At 32.2% G+C, this 26,424-nt stretch overlaps 1 protein-coding gene across 1 annotated transcript in view; it reads right to left on the reverse strand.

Annotated features, from left to right (window-relative positions):
* AKT3 (AKT serine/threonine kinase 3) overlaps positions 1 to 26,424 on the reverse strand; it is a 414,439-nt gene that overhangs the window by 181,408 nt on the left and 206,607 nt on the right. Inside the window, exon 4 of the mRNA XM_031968694.1 lies at positions 4,803 to 5,068. Coding sequence (XP_031824554.1) covers positions 4,803 to 5,068 — 266 coding nt within the window. The remainder of the gene's footprint in view (positions 1 to 4,802; positions 5,069 to 26,424) is intronic.

Raw genomic sequence — 26,424 nt, forward strand, 5'->3', positions numbered from 1 at the left:
TCTTTTACCAATCTGCTAATTCTCTTTTCATAATTTTCCCTCCCATTTCCACTCCCACCCCCATGATTTTTCATCTACCACATCTTTTTTTTCAATTCTGACAAAAATTCTAAGTGCTCGAGTTTTTCTGAGGCTTTGCTTCTAACTTTTTTTTTTTCCATATTGATGAGCTCTAACTTTGTCTTCATCTTCCCTGTCACTACAGTAGATTTTTATGATCAAGTTTTGTTTTGCTTTTTGTTATTTTTCCAACCTATTTCTTCACTTTGCTCTTTATGTTAAAATGGGGTTCTATTCACCTTAGGAGGTGGGGAAGCACTATGGTAAGCTCCCTGTTCTTATCATGCTTGTATTTTCAAAGCTAATCTTGGAGGTCTGCAAGTTTTCAGTGCTCCCAAGGATCTTAAGAGACCTATAGAGGAGGGCCTTTCCAATTCTACGATGCAGAGATATTCTCCCCCCGCCCCCAAGTATAAGCTCCTGATGGCTTATTAACCAATGCATTATAAAAATAACAATACTTATTTCTCTAGATATCTCTTAAAATGTTATTTCTGTTCAAAGTAATTTACTTCTAAATTTTCTATAACCCGGGGTGGGGGTTGGGGGGGAAGCCAGGTAGCACTGTCATAAAAATATTTAAACTGACAACTATTTTTGGTAATTAAACTTTTTTGAAAAACTATTATTTTTAAGTTAAATAAAAAGGAAAAAATATTTTTTTATTCTGGGTAAAGGGGAAGACTTTAAAAGAAAAAAATAAAATAAAATAAAAGTTCTATTTCCCAGTATATTTTCTTTGCTCAAAATTTTAGCATTTAACAAAAAAATCAAAATTTTGTTTCTAATTTCTGAAAATAGAAAAATAAAAAGGAATTTGAAAGCATTTTTTTAAAACAAAAATTAAAAATAAGGAAAAAATTAAATATGTTATAATATTTAATAACCCTTTTCTTTTGGCAATTTTCAGCAAATTAAAAAAAATCACATCCATTGTGTTAAATGCTAACCTAAAAAAAGGTTTGAAATAATTTTTTTTTCCAAATGGAAAATTTGTTGAAAAAATCCAATTTTCATTCTTTTCCCCCCCCTTTTCTTTTCCTCTTGGAAGGTCAAACATGCGGGCTACCCAAAAAGCCCCCCCCTTTGGAATAGGCCCCTTTTTCTGCCCCAAATTTTTCTTTTCCCCTAAGAATAGTAAGTGAAACTTCCTGTTAATAGAGGATTAGAAAAATGGCACAAATACTTTCCATATATTTGGAATTTGTATTTTTTGTATAACTAGGTTAAGGAAATTAATCTAAGACAACTTACATATATTTTGTTTTGAAAAGAAGACTAATTCTAAAAGAGTATAATATTAGAGGCTAAAGATTGGTGGTTATAGGTATGTGTGTAACAGTATGGCCGGGGGGGAAGGGGAAGGGGAAGCACACAGAAAGAGAAGGAAGTAGTCAAGAAGTCAAAATGATACAATTTAAAAAAATTTTAAATACAAAAAGCAGTACTGATGCAGTTCTAGTAGTAGAGAATTGATGTGAGAATTCCCTCTTTGGTCAGAGGTGCAGGTTCAACGTGAAAGAATTCATGAACCGAAATTTTAGTGGCAAAAAGGAAGTTTTGTTTTTCACTAAGCTCTCTCTTAATGAGGAGATTTGCAAAGAATGTGTTAACAAAAACCTATTTTATGAGATCTTAGGGTGTGTGTGTGGGGGGGGGGGGCAGTTTGAGCTGATTATCAGACCAAGATCTCCCAAATGAATGAAATTACTTTGAAGGCTTTTTTCCAGAATTTGGAGTTTCTTGAATGGGGATCCAGCTACCCAAAAGATCAATGGGAGATGATTTGCTGGAGATTTCCAAATGAATGATGCTGCTTATTTTAGAAAAAGGCCCATCTGAAAAATATGCCCCCTTCCAGACTGGGAGACCCCAAATCTCCCTTCTTTTACAGATCAAAGGAGACACAGTTTCAGAGTGATTATTTTACAGACTAAAGGGAACACAATTTCAGAGTTCACCCCCCTACCTCACTACCATTAATTCCTGAACTGTTTGTAATTAATTTATTTATATTATGACTTATTGCATCAAAATTTCAATTGTTGGTATAATGATATTTGTTTAAAAAACATAATCGCGATCTTTGTATTACCCAGCTGGAATGAAAAGAGAATACTTTAAGCCTCTTTTTAAAAACAGACTTAAGTTTTAGAAATATAATGTGCTACTCTGAAAATTCCATGGAGTTTAAGAGCTAGAAAACAAGATCATTTGAACTCACTTCCTATAAAACATCTAAAATAAGGGTGACTGGTTCCATTAGCTCAACAACACTATGAAAGCCATCTAGACTTCCAGATGCTGGATAAAGCTAAATAGTATAATAAATATGGAAAAAGAATAGAACAGTAACTAAATTAATATCTAATTTTTGAGAAAACAAAATATCTAAAATCCAAATCAATCTCAAAATTTAATAGTTAAAAAATTTAACTATATGGGCTAAATAAAAGTATCTAATATTGTAAGAAACTTCTAAAACAAACAGACATAGGCCAGGCAAAAAAAGAATCTTATCTCTAATTCTATTTTAAATGGCAAAATCTTATGGTCTTTGCACAAAGCAGTTTAAAGGAAAAGAAAAGGCAGAAAAGGGAAATACATTCAAAGAAAGGAAAGAATATAATGGAATCTGCCTAGGATATTTAAAAAGAAAAGCAAAAGATTAAAATTAAAACACACACACACAGATACAAACACACACATAAATACACATAATCTCAACAACATCAAAGAAACTGGGAGCAATATGTAAGTAACTGAGAAGTCTACCAAAAATGGAATATTCCATTCCCTCATAAATTTACACATGATGTTCAGAAGCCTCTGTGGTTCCTAAGAATTTCTATTGTGAATCTAAAAGTTTTCAGTAATAATTTTCAAACACCTCAGGTTTGCTTTGGAAGGATTGCTTTTGATCAGTCTGAGTCGTAATTCAATTCACTCCTAAAATGAAGGATGGATCAGATAGAAGAAGTAAAGGGCACAGTATAGAGATAATAAATATATTTTTTGTTTAAGTTCTTTTTTTGCAATACTGATTTCACTATTTTGGAAAAGGATGATGAATTCTCCAAATGTCTGAGATAACAGCAAAAACACATTCAAATGCCAACAATAAATGATTATTCAATGTTTGAATTATTCATGCCACTTCTCTCCTGGAACCCAAACAGATAACTGAGAATTAACTGTCTAAAGGAGAGATAGAGATAACCACTAAAAGAAACAAAATAATACTGTATTTTTCTTATAAAGAGCATAATATGTTACTAATTAATGAGTATTTAGTGTAATTGAATGATGTGTTCTGAACTCTGTAAACATCATTGCTCAAATCACATCAATGAGAGCCATTACAATTTTTACCTAAGGATTTAAATCACAAAAGGATGTGTGTGTATATGTGCGAGCACATGTGCATGTGCATTTTTTAGAGCGGGATATCATGGGGTAGAAGGAACAAACATTTGCTGAATGCCTACTATGTCTAAGGCATTATACTAAGTAAGCACTTTTTATAAATACAACTTCACTGAATCTTCATGACAACCCTAGGACACAGGTTCTGTTATTATCCTCATTTTGCAAATGAGAAAAAAGGCAAGCAGGACTAAGTGACTTTCCCAGGTCACAAAGCTTACTAATAAGTGTCTTGATATTTGAACTCAAAACTTGCTGAATTTGGGGCCAGCATTCTATCCACTGTACCACTAGCTGCCATAAATAAGAAAAAAGAATTTAATCAATTCTCTAATGGAAGTAGTTTGCTAATACTCAGGAAATTAAATAATTATGATGGTACTGATCTACTAGGCACTGTACTAAGCACTGGGGATGTAAAGAAAGGGAAAAGCAATCCCCGTTCTCAAGAACCTTACATTCTCATTCTGATGATGAAGGGAATACAAAAATTATAAGCCTGCTCTCGCTGTGGCTGTCTCTGTATCTCTCTCTCTCTGTGCGCGTGCGCATACATATACACACACACACAGAGAGAGAGAGAGAGAGAGAGAGAGAGAGAGAGAGAGAGAGAGAGAGAGAGTGTGTAAATGGGAGATAATTTCAGAGGAAAGACCCTGATATTAAAGGGGACCTGGAAAGCCTTCTTGCAGAAGGTGAAAATTTAACTGATCTGAAGGAAGCTAGGAAAACATTTCCGGCATGGCAGATAGCCAATTAAAAAACAAGTTTGGGAGGTAAAATATCTGGTGTAAGAAACAGTAAGAAGGCCAGTGCCGCTGAAAATAGATTTCATGAAAAGAAAGTAAGTGTAAAAAGATTGAAAACATACAAGGTTGAGGGACAGGTTATGAAAGGGCATAAAAATTATATCAAGAAATATTTATTTGATCCTAGAGATAATGGGGAGCCTTACTTTGGTAGCTGAATGGAAGACAGACTGAAGTGGAGAAATTGAAGATGGGGGAAAAAGTTTGATTTCTAAAAAGTTTTGTTTTCTTTTATGAGCTACATCCTACTGATAAGTTTGTTAATCCAATAAATATGAAATAGTCTGAAACAAATTTCAAATTGTTTTGTACTACAGAAGCTAAACAAGAAATTCGTACAGGCCAGATTGAAGTAGTATTGATCTAAGACAGATATCGAATATAAAAAAAATTAATGTTAGTGAACATGTACAATCAAATTCACATTATCCAACAAAGTAAAAATACTTTTAAAAGAAAAGAGTATAATCCTTCTTCCTTTCTGTTACAATAATTCATACTTATTTATCTATCATGATTGAAAAAAAGAACACAAAGAAACAAATGACAACTCTGCAAAAGTATGTTTATAGGTGTAAAGGTGTAAAGGTAAAAATTACCTACTTGTGGATTGAATGATACCCCTCCCCAACTTAAAAAAAAAAAAAAAAAAGCAAGTGACCTTTCCTCTGGAGTATCCACATGAAATGTTCGTTCTATAACAGTGGTCCACTGGAGGCATCTGATAATAAATGTGTTTGGCTTTGGTCGTTCTGTTTTCATGAGCTGGCATTCTAGAAATAAAAGATGTTTCTGTAAATATATTTACTCCAATAACATAGCAAAATGTTTATACATATATTTTATTTAATGCATATATTTATACATTTAATTTATATATTATAGGGGAGAAGATATATATTTATAACTTTGCATAGCAAACTACTAAAGTATTATAGAAAATTTTAACTTTACTGTCCCTTGCTTTAGCTTACAAATAAAATGAAACTCATAAGCTTCCAAAATCTCTTACAACCTGAACTAAAATATTGTGTCATTGGGACCTTCTACTATGGCCAAGTCATATTTTTTTTGGCCAAATTTGACTAATCAAAATTCTCTGAACATACTCTAATACTTTACTTATGTCATCCCTTCCCACCTATCCACCCCTCCTCTTATCCCTCCTTTCAAAATTTTCTTCACCCTAAATGGTGCAGCTAAAATAAATGCCAATTCTTTTAAGAAGACTTCTTTGATCACCCAATCATATCAATTCAGAAAGCAGTTCATTTATTTTATTTTTGTGGTTCTCCTCTCATACTGATTTGCATTATGCTTATTGCTCTCACATCTCACATCTTCCTGACTAAAGATTTTCTTCAGAGAAAGAATTGTATTATATATGCTTAGCATAATATTTTGTACATGATAGGTACTCGATAAATGTTTGTTGAATGAGTTTATTGGAAATCAAAATACTATATATCAAACAATAATTACAGCTATAATTCAATCTCTATTTCAAAAAAAATGATATTTTCTGTTTCTTACATTGCCACTGTTATTGCAAGTATCCTTTTTCCTATTCCTCCTATAAAGTCATGCCATAGAACAAAATTAGAGAAGAAAAAGAAAATCAGCATAATGATTGATCCATTGAAAAAGTTCAAAACCATGTGCAATGTGTAACACCTGTGAAGGTAGAGAGGTTTCTTCTCATCTTTGTTTATTCCAGTAATACTTTATCTTGATCTTATTGTTGCATTTATACTTTTGATTTGGGGGCATGTATTTATTCTTTCAATTTATGTTGCTATTGTCTCTGTGTATAGAGTTGGTTTGGCTTTGCTTATTTCAACTCTATCAATCATTATATCTTTCCATACTTCTCTTTTATGAATCACACACATTGTTTCTTACAGCATAATTATATTCCATAACATTCAGGTATCACAATTTACTTAGCCATTCCCCAATTGATGGACACCTACTATTTTCCTACTTTTTAGCTATCACAGGGAATGTTGCTATAGTTTTAATTTAAGAAGCCTCCTTTATTATAACTATCAACTCATTTTAGATTATTATATCCAATGGCACATTTTAAACTGGCTTTCTGGGAAGGAAAGGGAGAACAGGTTTGGGAGAATTGTATGCTCAACCCACTTTTCTCTACTGCTTTCTTAAATCTATTCAATCACCATAACAATAAATAAATCAAGTCCTAATCTACAGCATTTTATGAATTCTAAGGTATGAATGTTTATACAGAAAAAAAATCTTAAATCATTTCTTAAGCAAGTATGAGCTGACTCCAGCACACCATATATTGCAGAATCACATGCCAATAGAGAACTCCAGGTGCTGAATGAGACATGCATTTTCAGATATAGCCAATACAGAAACTGGTTTTGACTGTTAATACATATTTGCTAAGGATTTTATTTTTGTTCTTTCTTTTACTCAATTTGATTTAGAGAGCAAGGTTACCAAAAATGAAAAGAACTAAGATAAATTAAAGCATTGTTTTAAAAATGTACAAAGGAAGAAAGGAGGAAGGAAATATAAACAGGGCAGCTTTTAAAATTATATTTTGGAATTTATTATTTACTGATAAGGAAATGCAAAGTATAGATAAGAGAAACTCACTGCTTCATGGTCCCTTCAATCACCACTCCAAAAAAGAAGAAAGTTACAAGGCTTTGGTCAAGCTAACATCACTTTATGCCTAGAATACTGTAATATTTCCGAATTCATCTCTCTACTTCAAATTTTGCTTGAAAATCTCAGAGACCTGAATTCCTCCGTCTATCAATTTTGCATGCCAACATAAAATTAATCTTCTTAAAAATTCATTTTACTTACCTGAACAAAAACTTTTTAATAGTTCCACATTTCCTATAAAGTTCAAACAACTTTGTATGTATAGCAATCTATCCACTACACAACTTTTGCTTGCTTTTAGTTCTTGTTATACCCTACAAAACCCCTTCTTTTCTATCAAATTGGTTCATTTCTTGTGTCACAAACTTACCACATCCCTTCCTAATTCTACATCTTTTTCTACCCAAATTGGAATTGTCTTGTGAGTCCTCTTTCTGCCTAACAGCCTCATGTCCTTTAAAGTCCAGCTCTAAGAGGGGAAAAAAAACCATATGATAAATCTGTACTACATACAGTACCCAAGCATAGCCCCTTATTATCCAGAAATCACACAATAAATACTTGTCAAATGACTTAATGAAAGATTTTTAAAGGAATAGATAAATGAAAGTAATGAATTAAGGACAGTAAGTAAATGAGGAAATAGTGCTTTAGTAGACATATGTTCAAGACAACATTTCTAAATAAAGTACTTATAACCTGTAATAAAGTATCATGTAAATGAACAAACAATTAGCATTTACAGTAAGACAAAAATAGTAGTGTAATACAGTAGAAAGAGTACTGGATGGATGGTGGAAACTTGGGCTAGAGGCTCAGCTTTGCTATTCCTTCATTTTGTATAACTTTAGAAAAGTAATAATTTCTTTGGAGCCTTACTTCCCACATTTAGAGGTAAGGAAAAACCAGAAAATAGAAGTTATCACATAAAATAGGAATAGTAATACTGACATACTTATTAATTATGATGTGACAAAGATAAAATAAGGTAAGAAGTATATACATATAAATTATTATTAACACAGGGAGTAATTTATTTAAATACAGATATGTAAGTACTGAAGTGATCTAAATTGAGGGATTGATGAGAGGGAAATTTGGTCTACTTTCCTACTTGCTTTTACTTACCCTCCTATTTTTTTCTGGCTCTTGCATAAACTCTACCAGTTCTTGAGTCATACTTCTCCTTGACCATTTCCAAGTATATAGACTCTATCCTATGGCATTCTCTCTTTCAAATAAATAATACTTCCAACTTTTCCCATTTTGTCTAAATATACAATTTCTACAGCTGGTCTATTTACTCTAAAAACTATTTATGAAAATCAATTTCAATTATTTCCAATTTATATAAACATCAAAGCAGTAAACTTTAAGGAATTTCTTTTTCTCTTGGAAAAGCTTAAAAGGAACAAATTGTATGTGTGTGTATTTATACTATAATAATGTATAAATATTTATCACATATTTACTTATGACTTGCTTATCCTGCAATAAAATTCTATCTCCTTAATCCTACCCTGAATTTTCTATTCAATTCATTTTGATACATATTTCCTAAATATCTAAAATGTTGAAAATGCTACTGTAGGAGGAATATAATTTTAGACAAAAATCTGTCTTTCCTCATGGAATTTAGTCTAATAAGTAGAGTGCATATCTGTTCACCTAGTCTTATGTCCCATTGCACTTACAAATAACTAATATTACAAAATTCAACACTCATTCACTCTCTATAGAATAAAACGTATTTGCAAAGTGTCAAAAATTATCTGATTTATGACCTCACCTATATTCTAACTTTCTTGTAAGCAGGAACCACACAAGCCTAATTTTTACTTTTAATCTCTCCCTTTTCATCTTCATCTCCTAACACAATCCTGGATACATAGTAAACAGTTAATAAACATCTGAGTAGTTTTTAAAAGAAAGAATGGAAAAATGATAATTTTAAAGCATTTGAGGTGCCAGACAATTTCTGGCTCAGGCCTCTTGCTGCCACTGTGATGAGAAGGATTGTTATGGGGAAAAAACTCTGGCTCAGACTTCTTGCCACTACTGGGAGAAAGAAGACACTGCCCAAGCCTCTATTTTGAGTGTCCAGACACTGTTACTGGAAATTCAAAGGTCATAACACCTGCAGAATCAAGTCTGGGAAAAAAGCCACAGCTCCTGCTTTGACCAGTTGGCAGATGTCAGTATCTTTTCCCTTCTGTTACTTGTTCCAAAACATATATAGCTCTTCCTCTCCTGCTTTTTGTAAAATTCCACTTTTCTTTGTTGCTTACTTATTCACATTGTACATAAGAATGCTGAAGCTGATGCTATTGGTTCTCTAACTTTTCATACAGATGAGCCTGTGCTCCAAGAGTAAAATAAAATCTGCAAATAACTATCTCTGCATGTTTATTTGGTGACTGGCAGCTGTATCAAACTAATGAATTCTTGGATGATTCTTATCACAAAGTGCTGGTAGGACTATAGATTTAGAGCCAGATGATCCAGAAAGATTGGGCGTATTGTCCAAAGTTACAGATAATAACAGATGTGAGCTATGAACTCAGGTACTTTTGTTCCAAATCTAGTGTTCATTCCATTGGAACATGATTCTTCTCCTAGGAATGTAGCATTCAGGCCAATCAAAGAATACTGTAAAGTCGCTAGACAAATCTGAGCACAGAAGAACATTATAAGAGGTATATAACAGGGGAATTGGAAAAGGTGACAGAAAATAATAGTTTTCTAACTTTCAATTTTGCCTTAGCTAAATGCCAAGAATCACCTTGATGAGTAACCCTTAGACTGCTGATATCTGGTCCACCTTAGTTTTGACACTAGAGACCAACTGGTGGTTTTGCTCTTTTCGCCTATCTAGTTTATAGAATTATCAGCCACATTTTCTGACTTTCAGATCCTAGCTTATGTAACCCAAGAACAAGATTCTTCCTACCTACAAATAATAACAATTCTTTAAGTGTGCATATTGGCCTATCGTTTTATACATTTCTTATCTGGTTAAAATATGCACACTTTTTTAAAGGCCAAGGCTTACAAAATTATTTCACCAAAACAATTTTCTGAAATTAAAGCAGAAACAAAAAAATTCAAGCACTACAATTAAATGAAGGTTAGTGCTACACATGATTTCTAAAAGCCATCATCCTAAATACTATTTAAAATTCAGCATTTTGAATTCTCAGTAGGTATTAATTGCTCTAATATATGAGTGCTAAGAGTTCAGCCCAAGGCTACCACTTTAGTTACCATTCCCTGGCTAAATAAGTCACTGAACGTGAAGTACTTCAGTAATGTATTTCAAAGAATGTTATTTAAAATTCAAAAGAGCAAAAGACAGTTGGAACTCTAAATTATTGTTCAAACATTGAATGAGTGAGGAAATAGATGAATTCAACATTCTCTTAAGTTCTTTTATGTCAGCTCTCCACAACTAGAAATTACAAACATGTTCAAATGCTAACTAGAGAAAAATAAAAAGGAACAATTAGTTTTAAGACTATTTAAAGACCACACTGACCCACAATGACCCAAAATACTTAAAGGGATTTTTATCAAGCTGTTTCTAGTATATTACTTGATTTTTAAAACTATCTTTTCTTTTGCTAGGGTTACCAATCACCTTCAGTCAAATATAATTTTAAAGCCTTAGGAAAAAAATTGTAAAGAATTTTGCAAATATATGGAGAAATAATTCAACATATCTAAATAAGCAATGATTACTACAAAATGTAAAGTAATTAGTATTATTTATCATATAGCATAGCTTAATGCTTTTTTATTAAATTTCAAGTGAACTATGGCTAGTACTTAAATTAGTTATGCTAGTTAAACTCTCCTGAGCAACTCAAACTACAAGCTGTATTTCAAAACGTTGTTTACTTTACACCATTCTGAACCACAGATGACAAAGTTTGCTTGAAGCTGTAATTACTCTGTAAAGCTGGGAAGCCAATTAGAGGGCCTGAAACCTGCCAGTTCCAAAAAAAAAAAAAAAAATTAAAAAAATTAGAGATCATCTGTTCTGATGTTATTTAAAAGTTTAAGGTTTCAATTCAACAATTTTAACCATTTAAGTTCCAGTTTTTAATCAACCGATGCAAAGAATAACATAAAAAGCCAAAGTAAAGGTAAAATTCATTGTTACAAGTAAAAAAAAAAATTACCATTTTAATACAAATGGCATTATGTTGACAAGGAACTACCATGAGTTCAGTAATAATAATTATATTAAACAAAAAGAAAACCTATATATTAAACAATATTCTTAAGAGGTTCTTTGAAATAAAATCAAAGTTATTTTATTCTTCTTCCTATTCAAAAATAACATGGCATAGTCAAGATTTAATGATATCAGCATAAAGAATATGATTTGTGCCATTGTCAACATGCCAATAACATATAAAGTATTAAGAAGAATAAGAAACATTAACTGCTTTTAAGGAGATATATCAAGTAATGCCTACAAATGTATCAAGTGTCAAATATGAGTGGTACAACAGTTAAAGAAGAAAAAAATTTAAAGAGAATAGATTTATTACAGACAAGAACTTAATGTTCTAAAAATAACAACAAGCTATTTCAATAATAAACAACAAATAAACAAATAAACAAAACATTAAAATAAAATTAAAGGATTGGGAAAAAAAAACAGAACTATAAGAAATAAAATAGCTAAAATAACTTGAAAAACAGGAAAAAAAAAACAGAGAAAACATAGAACAATTGGCCACCCCGAAAATCATGACCAAAAAAATAATAATAAAACTTGAATACTATTTCAAGAAGTCACATAAGACTTGTTGGCAACCAAAATGAAAGAAAGAAAAGGCTGGAACATGACACTCTAAAAGACAAAATATCTAGCTCAACTCAGTATATAATCCTAAAATGGGGTAAAATGAACTTTAATTAACTAAAGGATTCACAAGCATTCCTTATGAAAAGATAAAATTAAACATTTTAGAATCAAAATAAATATATTTGTTTTAATGTAAAGATGTAGAATTGAATTGTTCCATGTTGTTTCTTTACTATGGAATAATAAACATATCTTTCCAGAACCATAATATTTATGAGTCAAAGGGACAAACGAAGGGCTTTCTCAATCATGATCTTAGGGAGAAAACAGAAATGGGGGAGAGAGAGAGAGAATTATACTGATAAAGAAAGGAAAGAAAGAGAAATATTATCATATAATCAAAAGGTATAGAGTTTTTAAACATGGCAGAAGAGAATGTTCAGGGCAATTATTTTTGTATGTAATAGAGGAAAATAGATATGAGTATTTATGAATTTATTTCATCTTACCTCAAAAATGTAGAAAACATTTCCATAGTGGAAACACATTCATGCATGTGCGCACATGGCAAAAATTGTGGTATAAATACATTAAACCCAAAAGTAAAAAAGAAAGGAATAAGCAGAGGGAAGAAGATCATGATGGAGAAAAAGACAGTTATGGAAATACTGATAAACAAACAACAATACCAGAAGTGACAGCATGAGGGGTTCAGGGAAATGGAATTGAGAAAAAAAGAAAAGAAAAGGAGGAAAATCCAAGATCACAAAGCAGAAGGAAGAAGTATAATGTTCTACCTCAAAATATCCCCAAACAAATCTAGAAAATTTACCAAATGGAATTCCACTGCAGCATCCAAGAAAAAGTCCCAATGTATAACAGTCCCAGCAAGCATATAAAAAGAGACAGAGGGAGGTTTATAGACAGACTGATGAAGGGCATGACAAGGGCAGAGCACTTCTCTCCCCAAGGAAAAGCTATAAATAACATCTGACCCATGTCAGATCTACATGGGGGCACAGACACAAGGGACAGACACACACAGGCAATATTGTTGCTCACTAACCAGTTTTAGGGCACAGACCTAAGGCTGCACAACATGGGGAACCAGTATCCCAGAGTAGTCTTAGGCCTTCTAAGTATCCTAGAAAGAACCAAGTACAGAAAGGAAAAAAAAAAAAAAAAAAACTGCCGCAATGTATCTCAGAAAGAAAAGAATCTCATTTCCAGCCTACACTACAGTCTAAACCCTACAGAGAAAAAAATGGAGGAAGAACCCTAGACCAAAGAGAAGCCTACAGTTCTATTACTTTAAATTAGCAATATGTTAAGTAAAAAATAATAGTTGAGTCTAGCAGCAATCTCTTGATGCTCAGATTCAAGACCAGTTAAGGAATATTCAGGACTAATGACCAGTAATTTTTTCCCCTGAATCAGACCACTTTGGGGTTTGATTGCTCACTTTGGGAGCAATGAAAGCTCACAGATCTTCAGTCTTAATTGTGAAATCTTGGAACAAAACAATACTCAATACCCCAAGAAAGCAGAAATAGGACCGATCCTGACATTTTCTCCAGCAGTTCATAGTACCTGACACCAACATGAAGTTAAAAGTTATAAAGTGGGCTAGAAAAAGGAATAAACAAGCAAACACACAAAAACCACCAAAAAAGCTATTAAGTTGACATGGACAAAAAGATAAAAGAAGAGAATGACCCCAAAAAAATCTAAAAAAAAAAAATCCTAAGGAAAGGCTAAGGCACAAATGCAACAAGAATTCCTGGAAAAGATGAAGGAAGAGTTTGAAAATATTTTTGCCAATGAAATGAGAGCTAGAGAAAAGAACTGAGGGAAAAAATGAGACCTATGCAAGAAAGAACTGGAAAGAAATTGAGCAGCTTGAAACAAGTGGTAGAAAATTCTTCCCAATAAACAAATTCTCTAAAATAAGAATGGAGCAATGGGATCATGAAACAACAAGAGATATTAAAACAAAGACAAAAGGCTGACAAAACAAAAGAAAAATGTTATATATCTTACAGAAAAAATGACCTAGAAAAGAGAATACAGAAAAAATAATTTAAGAATCATCAAATTACAAGAACACCATGACCAAAATAAGAACCTACATAGCATATTTCAAAAAATCTTAAAAGAAAATTTTCTTAGAATAAGAGGATAAACTGAAAACTCCCAACAACATTATAATCAAATTCCAGAGCTTTCATGTTAAAGAAAAAATACTGGAATAAGTTGGAAAGAAACAATTCAATAGCAAGGAGTCATAGAAAAGATTATATACAATTTAGCAAACATCACTATGAAGGAGCACAGAACTTAGAACTCAATGTTGCAAAAGTAAAAATCATTTTTGGCTTTTATTATTGAGTTGTTTCAATCTAGGTTCCCAATTCATCTTGACTCCATTTGGAGTTTTCTTGGCAAAGATACTAAAAGTGATTTGCCATTCCTTCATCAGCTCTTTTGACCAAAGAGGAAACTGAGGCAAACAGGGTTAATTAAGTAACATGTCCAGGATCACATCACTAGTATCTGAGGAAGTGCAACCAAGATGGTGGAGTAAAGGCATAAACTCGCCACACTCTCCCCCAAACAGCTCCAAAGTCCATTAAACAATGATTTTCAACAAATTTTAAATCATCGGAATATTCAAAAAATGCAGTAGAACAATTTTCCAGCTGAAAATAACTTAGGTCAGCAGAAAAAGTCTGTGGCACTAGGGTAGGAGCTCAACATGCAGCATCAGTTTAGGCCATGCCAGTATGGCCTGGCCCCAGCCTAAACCTAACACCAGCGAAGCAGGAATGGGTCTGTAGTCCTCTGAATCACCAGCAGTATTGGCGGTTTCTAGACCTCAGCCCAGAGACACCAAAGAGGACTTGAAAGGTCAAGAGGAAAGATTTGTCACAAGAGTGAAAAGGCCTTGAGAAATCAGCATACCAAGAGTGGGCCTAGGCAGGGGCAGCTTTTAGAGGCCCTAACCCAAAATAGGTCTTTTTACTCACACTGAGGAAAGACTCTGTTGCTTTTTAGCACATCCTATAGCTACAGGGAATAGTTTCAGGTCAGAAAAGAGGGCTTGTGGTCAGGTTCTTAGAAGGACCTCTGAAAGTAGCTGCACAAAATCCCTGAAGCTTGGGACAATGCATACTCCACTCTGGAAACAGAACCCTTTAACAAAAAGTTAAAAGCCGATTAATAGGCTAGTAAAATGAGCAGACAACAGAAAAAGGTTTAGATCATAGAAAGTAAATGCCTGAGGACAGATTTGAATTCATGAAGATGTCTTCCTGATTTCAGGCTGAGTATTCTATCCACTGCACCACCTAGCTTTCCATTCTTGGTTTATACTGAATAATTAACTTACCCAGAAAACTGAACATAACCCTTAGAGGGAAAAATGGGTTTAAAAGGAAATAAAGGGACTTCCAAGAATGCCTGAAGTAAAATCATAGGACTTAAGAGAAACAAAAAGATAAACAAAAATAATCATGAGGGACAAAGTACAGAAGTTATTTATATTCTACAACGGGAAGATTATGTATATTTTTTTAAATGAAGGCATCTACACTTATTTACTGTTCTGTTTTTGTATTACTTGACCATTTAACATTTATAACAGTGATTAAATTGTTTTAGTCTCTAATCTTTTTTTTTTTTCTTTTAGATCAGCTGTGGATATTATCCACAGCTGATAGAGTACCATGTCTAGAGTCAAGAATATTTGAGTTTAAATCTGGCCTCAGATATTTAGTATCTGTATGATCCTAAAGAAGTTACTTCATTCTGTTTGCCTTGGTTGTTAGTCTGTAAAATGAGATAGATAATAAGGAAAGAGCAAACCATTCTACTATTTTTGCCAGAGATAATCCCAACTAAAGTCATGAAGAGTAGGATATAACTGAGAATTTTTTACCCTTGTAAGTGATACAAGTTTTTAAGAATTGTGCCCATAAAGCTGTGGATTTACTGTGCAATTTTGCATAGTGTGGTGATCAATAAAAGTTTAAGACTTTTAAAATAACATTAGAGGTTAAAAAGGAAACACACACATTATCAAAACTATCATTATGTTAGAAATGTTAACTACAGCAAAAAGAAAAAAAGGAAAAATGGACTTAGAATAAGCAAAGAAAACAAAATTATCTTTTTTTATATAGATGGTAATGATTTACTTGGAAAACACAAAAATCAATTAAAATACAGTAAAACAACTAAAAAATTTAACAAAAGATGAAATATAAAATAAACCTACCTATATTATTAGTAATTTTACATATAAATAAAGCCAAGTAGAAAGAGAAAGAGTTTACATTCAAAATAACCGCAAATTGTATGAAATAAATTTATGAGTCTGCCAAGTCACTCTCAGGAACAATACAAATCCAAATGGAGAAACAAATGGGGGGAAAATTTCATTGCTCATTGACAATAAATCATAATCTCAGAAAAAAGACAATACTTCCCAAATAATTTACTTGATACTATACCAATCAAACTACCAAAGGACTGTTTTGTAGAACTAGACAAATAATCACCAAAGTCATCTGAATAAGGAAAAACTTCTCGACAATAATGGAGAAAAAAGTAGAAAAAGGAAGAATCAAGTAGCACTGTTTCACAAACTATACATCAAAGCACTAAACACTGAAAGGATTTAGTACTGGTTAAGAAGTAACCATTACAAGAAGGGAATAGGCCCACAAAATTCAGAAACAAACTTGATAATCAAGTATTCTCCCCTGCCCTAGCCTGATTATACATCTGAGAGCATGCCAAATATATTTCCATATTAGCCACATTGCAAAAGAAAACACAAACAAAATTAAGCAATAAAAAAAGTTTTTTAAAGAATCAATCTATATTCATAATTCTTCAGGTTTTTTTTTTTACTTCTCTGAAGATAGATAACATTTTTTTTTTAATAACAAGTTCTTTAGAATTGGGGGAGGAGAAATCTGTAAAGCAAGTTTCTATGACGAAGAGCTGTTCCCCAATTGATAAATGATCAAAATATATGACTGAGCATTTTTAAATAATTTCTTTTCTGATACGCCCAAATGTCAATTCCTTCTCTCCCTAGCTACTACTCTGTATTTATTTGTATTTTATTTTCTTAACATTATATACTCATGATATTATATTATGTTCAATAATCTTATTGTATTTTCATACTACTCATCTATCATAGTACTTGGCTTACATTGAACACTTCATAAATACTTATTGATTAGCCTTATTTAATCTCCATTTTTTCAGCATATAAAAAAATTTCAAAAATTATTTTAATAATTTGGTCTATACAAAGATTTTAATAAGAATCAGAGAAATTCAAATTAAAACAACTGTGAGGATCCACTTCACACCTATCAAACTGACAATGATGACAAAAGAGGAACATGACAAATATTGGCGGTCATATGGAAAAACAGGCTCATGAATAGACAGATGGTAGGGCTATGTATTGCCTCAGCCATTCTGGAAAGAAATTTGGAACTATGTCCCAAAAGTCACTAAACTAGTCTAACATTACTAAGCATATATACCCCAAAGAGACCAAAGAAAAGGGAAAAAGTCAAAAATGTTTACAACTCACTTCATACTAGGAAAAAAATGAAAATTAAGAAGTCCCTACCAATTGAAGAATCACTAAAGAAATTATACTATATAGATTACTAGAATATTATTCCATCATAATTAAATAATGGAAAGTTTCAGAAGAAAAGAGGAAAAGTTTGATGAACTAATGCAGAGTGAAGTGAGCAGAACCAAGGATCCAATTTATACAATAACAACATTATAAAGAAAAGCTTTGATAGCATTTAGACTCAAGTAATGAAATTTTGATGAACTAATAGTACTCTAGAGGACAGCAATCCACCTTGACAAGAAGTGATTGTTTAAAAAATACTGCATAAAATATATTTTTTGGACATAGCTGATAAGGGAATTTGCTTCATTTGACTATTTGTAATGAAGATTTTGGGAGAAAAACATTAATGCTTATTAACTTGAATTAATAATAAAATTTAAAGAACAAAAACGTGGCTGATAGTATGAACTTCCCTTCTTGTCTGCATAGGGTGAGAGTAGAAGAATTATAACACCAATGTGCTCATTCACATTTTAATGGAAAACTTTAAGTTCTTATGGGCATTTTTAATAAAAGCATAATATTTCTATTTGAACTTCTTCCCAAATTCTGGCTATTTGCAATAGCCAGAGTAAAGAACGTGCCATGCTGACATTTTCATGGGAAAATGCCTATGAATAATGTTTCAGAATATTTTCAAATGCATGAAATAAAAAAAAAAGGATTACAAAAGAAACTTAAATTGTAGTGTGTGTTTGTGTGTGTGTGTGTATAGACAAATGGGAAGTTAGATAAATTGACACAGGCACACATAGAATAATAGATAATTGTGATGGTTTGGAAAGGTTTCATTTAAAATGAGGTGCTTGAGCTGAATCTTGAACAAACAGAAAAAAATATAAAACAAAGTTAAAGAGAGATAGTACATTTTCCTCCTTGCACAGACATGGAGATAGGAAGGCTATTCCAGAAACAAATATCAGTTTGGCTGAACTGTGAAATGTTGGAAGGCAAATAATCAACAATGAGTCTGATAAAATAAGGTTATAAAGAACTTTAAAAGCAAAATGAGTTTATATTTGATCTTAAGAGGCAAGTAGGAACCGTTAGAATTGACTGAGTATGGGAATGAAATGGTCATATCTGGATTTTCAAGGAAAATCACTAAGAAAAAAAAACAAAGGAAGACAAATTGAAATGGTGGAAAAAATTGAGGCAAAATCATTAATTAGGAGATCGATTAGTCAACTAGCATTTATTTATTAAATATCTATTATTTGCCAGGCACTGTATTAAATACTGGAGATAAAAAGACACACATATATATTATATAGAGAGATATAATACACACACATATATATTATATCTATATAGGAAAAATTGGAGATAATCAGTAGAGGGAAGGTACTACATTGGGGAAAAGAAAACTTTAGTTGAGATTTGAATAAAATCAAGAGGCAGAGATAATGATAAAATGAAATCCAGGCATGATAGATAGCCAGTGGAAATGCTCAATCAGGAAGATTGTCTTGTTAGAGACTGTAGCGTTCTAGGTTGAAGATTTGGAAAGAGAGACTGGAGTAGAGAGGAAGGAGGGAAGATTTAAGGTATAAGAAGACTGGAAAGATGAAGGATGGGGGAATCAAGTTATGCAGGGCTTTATAAGCCAAAGGCGATTTTATATTTGATTCAATAAACAAGGAGCCAGTAGTTATAGTTCCCTCATGTTAGATTCTTTGGGGTTTTCTTGGATAAGACACTGTAGTTATTTGCCTTTTCCTTCTCTAGCTCATTTACAGATGAACAAACAGAGGCAAATAGGATTAAGTGACTTGTCCGGGATAACATAACTAATAAGTGTCTGAGATCAGATTTAAACTCAGGAAGACAGATCAGTCTTCTTGACTCAGCCATTCTATCCACTCACTACACAACCAAGCTGCCCAAAGAGCCACGGAAGTTAACTAAATAAGGAGATGACATAGTCAGATGAGTTTTGGGAAAATAAATTTGACCACTAAATAGAGGCAGCAGATCAACCAGTAGTTACAGTACTTTAGGCATGAGGTAATAAGTAACATTAAATGTCATTTTAGGAGAAGGGTAATTTTAATATACTTTGCTCACATTACAAATTTTTAAAATTCTGAACTTTATTGCCTTATGTATACCAGTGGCAATAACACACTGGATGTTCTCTAGCAATGAGGAAAGATCTAAGTTTCAGTTTTTTACATATTAATAATATACATTTTCCAGAGTAAAATTTTCATTTTCTAAGTGATTTTGGTCATGAGAAACCAAATCCCTAAATTTAAAAACAAAAGGACTATAAAGAAAGATGGTATTCCTATTTTCAGCATAAGCATTTTTCACAGTAGTCAGATTGTATCAAATCTCTTAAATATCTTCTAAGAATATTATAAAACTTCAAAACATTTTCAAGGAAAATTATTTACCTCTCCTTAAATTTCAAAGAAAATTATATTTTGCCTCTTTTTGAAAAATACTCAATATATAAAAATTATACAAAGTACTTAATTATTAATGGAAATAAATGATATATAAATACGTGTGTACATATATAAATATAAATATATATGTACATATGTCTATATATACACCCCAGAAATATAATAGGAATTTATAACATAGAATAAATGAAAATGAAAACATAGAAGTATTATTTACCACATTACCTAGTACATAATTATTAATTATTATTAAAAATTATTTGTAAGTGTGATTTATATTGAAAGACTTTAAATTTAATGATCTGGACTTGTACATGGGAGATATTTGCTCCCAAGCTATTTTTTTAGTCATGGAATATAATGGAAATTTTTTTAAAGTCCAAAGGCTATAAACATTTTTTAAATCATTAATCATTTAATCATAGCAAATAACTTTCTCTATTATTTTCATCAAATACAAATGTGCATTTTTCCTTATACTTTGATCACTGTATTTCAATATAATTGAATAACTTGCCTTAGAAAGTAATAAAGTCCTTTTCACTAAAAATCTTCCAGCATACTTGTCATGAATACTGTGGACAGGATTCTTGTTCAGATAAGATTTACATTAGTACATATTAAGAAAAGCAGTGTCCAGATTGAAGTGAAAATTTATTATATTATGCTCTGGTTAGAATTAATTTGGAGTGTATTATTTGGTTCTGGATGCCATATTTTAGGAAAGACAGTGATTATATGTAGAACATACAGAAGAGGGCAACTAGCATAAGGAAGGGTCTCACAATCATGCCAAATGAGATTCAACTGAATGAATTGGAGGTAGTTAGTTTGGAAGAATTAAAAGAGGAAACAATTTCTTTTCTTCACTATGGTTATTTGTTTTAAGATTACTTCTTTTTCTACCATCTTACTCTCAAGATAGTGGGAATGAGGACAGGTGTTGGAGAGAAAGAACAGTAGTAATAGTGATATCCCCACCCTAAAAAGTTATTGCAAAAGAGGAAGTTCAATGAAAGCACCATGAAAGAAAAGCAGTTTTGAAAATATTTTTACTTTATTATATAAACTAATGGAAGAGACATGATAATAGTCTTTAAATATCTAAAAGACTGTCATGAATAATTATTTACACTTATATAATGAATAATTAATTAGGCTTGTTTCTGGAATGGAGAGCTAAGATTAATGTGTGTAGATGCAAGGAAAGAAGGCGATTTTGTATAATTGTGCCAAAAAATTGAGCTATCCTAAAATTAGTCATCCAAATATAGAATGATGGTGGGGAGAAGTACTAATGAGGGAAGTAGGAAGGAGTACCCCATCAAAAGAGGTATTAGAATGAAGTATGTATGACCACTTGCACAAGCAATTACAGAGGAAATTCAGGTTTTAAATAGACAGTTGAAGTAAGTGACAAGATATTTCTACATTTCTTCCAACACTAATATGCATCTGACATAAGATAATTTTTTGCAAACATCTGTTTTTAATTATAAAAGGTAAATGTTTTAGAGACAAACTATTCATACTGAAAAATAATACTTTTTGCAAAATACTAAAATAGTTATCCTTTGTTAATAAACTTAAATTTGAACTTAATGATTCTAAGCAATCCCAATTTAAGATCTTCAGAATATATGCCTATTTACCTTGCCTTATTTTTTAAAAAAAGGTGAATAAAAGGGAAATTTTTCATTTCTTTAGCTTTTCTATAGTTCATTTTTCACCTGAAATCCTGGTTCTATTTTTTTATAACTTATGTGACCTCGGGCAAATTAATTACAATATATTGACTTCATACCCTCTCCTGGTTCTCCCTCCTACCTAAGTGACCACTCCTTAATTTTTTTGGCTGACTTCATCAGGCCCCTCAGTTAATATTGCAAATGTCCTGCAAGGCTTTCCTGGGCCCTCTTTTTACTACTGCACTTGGTGATCTCACATGCTCCCATGGGTTCAATTGTCAACTCTATGCTGATGACTCTCAAATCTACTTGTCCAGCTCTAACTTCTCTGCTCCATTTCAGACTCACATCACCAACTCCCTATTGAACATCTCAAACTGGATTTTTCCATACAACTCTCACACTCAACATAGCCAAAGTTAAATTCATTTTTCCCCACCAAACCCTTGCCTTTTCTTGTCTTATTTCTGCTGAGAATATCACTATTATCTTCTCAGTCACAGACTTACAATCTGCATGTTATTTTCAACTGCTCATTCTCTAACCTCCCATAACCATCATTTGTCAAAACCTATTCATTTTACCTTTGTAACTAACATCTCCCAGTGTATGCCCCTCTCTACTCTAACACCAATACCACTCGTATGCAGACCCTCAAAACCTCCCACCTGAAATATTATAATAGATTGGTCTGCCTGCCACAAACCCCTTCCCACTCCCTGCACTCAGCTGTCAAAGTAATTTTCCTAAAAATATCACCACCAATCCCACTCAATATATTCCAATGACTATCACCTCTGGGCCCCAAAATAAAATTATGTGTCATATTCAAAGTCCTTCATATCTTTGCCCCCTTTTCAGTCTAACACTATATATTCCCTTCACCTAACAATCCAATGACACCAGCTGGTTTCCTTATGGTTCCTTAAACAAAACAGTACATTTCCCAAATCCCAAATTTGATTTAATGGAGAGAGGATAGAGAAAAAGTCATTAAAGGTCCACCAGTATTAAGTGTCCTACACAATTATAATATAAACCAAATAGTAATTACTTTTTATTATTCATATCCATATATTTGGCATAGTAGACCTATAAAAGTAAATTTTTCTCTTTTCTTTTTCCTAAGGAAAACAATAGGTCAATTAAAAAAAAACACAACTTTAACGTGCTGAAAAACAGTAAACCAGAAACCCACATTTCTACAACTAAAGGGAGAGAAAGATTAATTATATGAACAGCTAATCCTGATCATCTGAACAAAGTTAGCAAACAGAAGATAAATTCACTGAGTAGCTGGCTTCTTTAGAACATAACTTTCATTTTTCCTATCTCAGTAAGGTTAAAATGAGAGAAACTGTTGTTAGGATTTCTCTCTTTCTGTTTTTCTTCTTCCCACAAATTGAGATAGGATGACCCAATTTTAAACATATCAACAAAGTGTCTAAGCCTTTGTTTCTCTCCATCAAAACTTCAATTCAAAATATTTTATAGATTTCAACTTACTGAGATTTCCCTTTTCAATGATGTAAGAGTAGCAGGATGAAGTACATCAAGCTTCTCACCTCTCCCCACCCCAAAATGACTGCAAAAAGATATAGAAAACATAGTAGACCAAGTCCTAATTGAAAAATCCAAGAAAAGACCATAATGAATCCTTTTTCAAGCCTAGTCAGCACAGAGGGTGAAAATAGGATCTTCCACGAAGCACGCAGAAATACTCTAACCCAGGCAGACTACACATCAAAGAGACTACACACCAGAGACTACACACTACTCATATCAGAGTACTATAGGATGGGAACAGGTGCCAAAACTGTCAACTTCTTCATGCCCTTCCCAAAGGTAGGTCACAAATCTAGGGCAGAGTAAGAAGGTGACTTGTATACAAGGGTAGCATCTAGAGTAAGGAATGGTGGCACTCTCTTTCAGTTGTGTATTAGAAAAGACATAGATTCAAAAATAATCAAAATCAATGTGGCCTGGATGTCAGGAGCAGAGCAGGTTTTCCATTTCAGCCTGTTTATCAGTTTGAAGTCTGCAGAAGAATAAACAGAGGAGATATCGCAGATCAAAGGGGAGTCTGCAATTCTGTTACTGTAAACCAGCAGAGCTTTCTACCTAATTGATAAATGGCTTATTCTTGCACAATTTATTATAACTCAAACCTAAACGAAGATCAGAAACTTGCAAAACTTAGATAAGAGGCGTAACATCCAAAACTTTTATCCTGGATCTTACTTTGGGAGCACTGTAGCTTTTCAGTCTGAGCTATCGAGATCCTAGAATTACACAGCATTCCAAAAAAGGAGTAGCAGGACTATTACAGACCTTTCCTCCAGAAGTGTGAAGACCCTGGTCCTAAGCTGAAGTCTGATAGCAGGACATAGTTAAAAAAAATGAATAAACAGGAACAGAACCAAGATGGCAGAGCAAAGGCATGAATTCACCTGAACTCTTTCAAATCCCCCTCCAAACAAGTTTAAGACAATGATTCAAATCAAATTTAGAGCAGCAAAACTAACAAAAGGTTAGAGTGACACAATTTTTTAGCACAAGAAAACTTAGAAGGTGAGCAGAATGGTGGTGGCTCAGAGCATAGAGTAGTGCAGGTCATGACCAGAAAATTCAATGAAAAATTTAAAAAGCAGCTTTATCAGTGGCAGCGACGACTTTGGCAGCTTAGTCCACAGAAAGTAAGTGGGTAAGACAACTAACTGTTCAAAGGGATATTCCCAGGGGACTCTGTAGGCACACAGGCCCTTTCAAGCAGAGAACCTAATTACAGTTGCAGAATGGAGAAAAGTACTTGTTATGGCTCTCAAGATAATAGGGGCTCTAGTCTCAGGTTCAAGGAAGAAAGAGGCATTAGCATGTGGCCACAGAGGCCATAGGAACCTGAGTTATCTTTTCAGGGAAATAAGGAGTAATAAGACTTGTGACCACAGTGGAGCAGGGACCCCTATCACAGTTTCAAGGCACAGAAAAACGCTTGTGATCACTCACAACCCAGAGTACAGGCTGGGAGAGCAGTGACCACACTTCTCCTTATAGCATAACATCTTAGAAGAATCAAAACCTTACAGATCTCCAGAAGAAGCTCTGAAAACAAAAGCAAAAAACCCTGAAACTTTTGCTTCCTTCACCCTGAAAGTAAACCCCAACTTTGCTTAAAATTTAAAAGTAAAGAAATAGGGTGGAAATATGTGTAATCAACAAAAAAGAACGTGATCAAAGAAAGTTACTATAGTGACTAGAAAGATCAAGATACAAACTTAGAAAAAGATAATTAAGTCAAAACAACTAAATGCAAAACTTCAAAGAAAAATGTACACTGGCTACAAACCAGTTCCCCCAATTCCTAAAAGAACTAAAAAAAAAAAAAAAAAAAAAAAAAAAAAAAAAAAAAAAAAAAAAAAAAAAAAAAAAAAAAAAAAAAAAAAAAAAAAAAAAAAAAAAAAAAAAAAAAAAAAAAAAAAAAAAAAAAAAAAAAAGATTTAAAAAATCAAATAAAAAAGGTAAAGGAAAAAATGGAAAAGAAATGAGTGATGCAAAAAATTATGAAAAGAGCCAATAGTTTGGAAAAAGAAGCTACACATACACACACATACACTGAAAAAAAAACCAAATGGGAAAAGGGGCAAAAAAAAAAAAAGTGGGGGGAGGGGGGGAGGGACAGGACACTGAAGAGAAGAACTCCATAAAAAACAAAATTGGTTACATGGAAAATCAACAAAGAACTCATTACAAATTAGAATTAGCCAAACAGAAAAAAAAATACAAAAGTTCACTAAGAAAATAATTCCTTAAAAATTAAAGAAGAGATTAATAATATTAAAAGAAAAACATTGAATTAATAAAAACAAGAGCTTATTTTATGGGGAAAAAATAAAAGAGGTAAACCATTAGTTAGTTTACTAACTAAACTAATTAGTTAGTTTAATTAAAAAAAATTATCAGTATGAAAAATGAAAACAGTGAACTTACTACCAATGAAGATATTAAAGCAATTATTAGAAGCTATTTTGCCCAATTGTATGACATTAAATCTAATGATCTAAATAAAATGAATATTCACAAAAATATAAACTTCAGAGATTAAATAGAATACTTAAATAACTATTTTAGAAAAAGAAATTGAACAAGCCATCAAGAAGCTCTCTAAGAAAAAAATCCCCAAGTGAATTCTATCAAACATTTAAAGTATAATTAATTAATTCCAAAACAAACTATATGAAAAATAGGAATACTACTAAATTAATTTTATCACAAAAATATGGTGCTGATGTCTAAACCATGAGCAGAAAAACAAGAAAGAAAACTACAGATCAATTTTCCTAATGAATTGTGATGCAAAAATTTAAATTAAAATACTTACATACTAACTTGGAGCAATATATCGAAAATATCATAAATTATGAACAGGTAGGATTTATACCAGGAATGCAGGGCTAGTTCAAAATGAGGAAAATTATCAGCATACATCAGTTACAAAGCCCAACAAAAACCATATAACAGATACAAAAATAGATAATAAATAATAGATAATTTTAAAAAGTTTTTCAAAAAATATAACACTCTAGAGGGAAAATATGAGAAAGCATAAGAATCAATGAAACTTTCCTTAAATTGATAAGTAGTAACTATTTAAAACTATCTGCAAACATTAATTGTAATGGGGATAAGCTAGAAGCTTTTCAAATGAGGTTAGTGGTGAAGAAAGGCTGCCCATTATCACATTATCCGATTTTACTAAAAATGCTAGTTACAGCAATAAAAGAAGAAAAAGAAATAGAAGAAATTAGAATAGGCAGTGAGGAACCAAAACTATAATTTTTTTGTAGACAACATGATGATATATTTGCAGAATCCTAGAGAATAAATTAAAATA

Source organism: Sarcophilus harrisii, chromosome 4, assembly GCF_902635505.1.
Source record: "Sarcophilus harrisii chromosome 4, mSarHar1.11, whole genome shotgun sequence".
In the NCBI taxonomy this organism is placed as follows: Eukaryota; Metazoa; Chordata; class Mammalia; order Dasyuromorphia; family Dasyuridae; genus Sarcophilus; species Sarcophilus harrisii.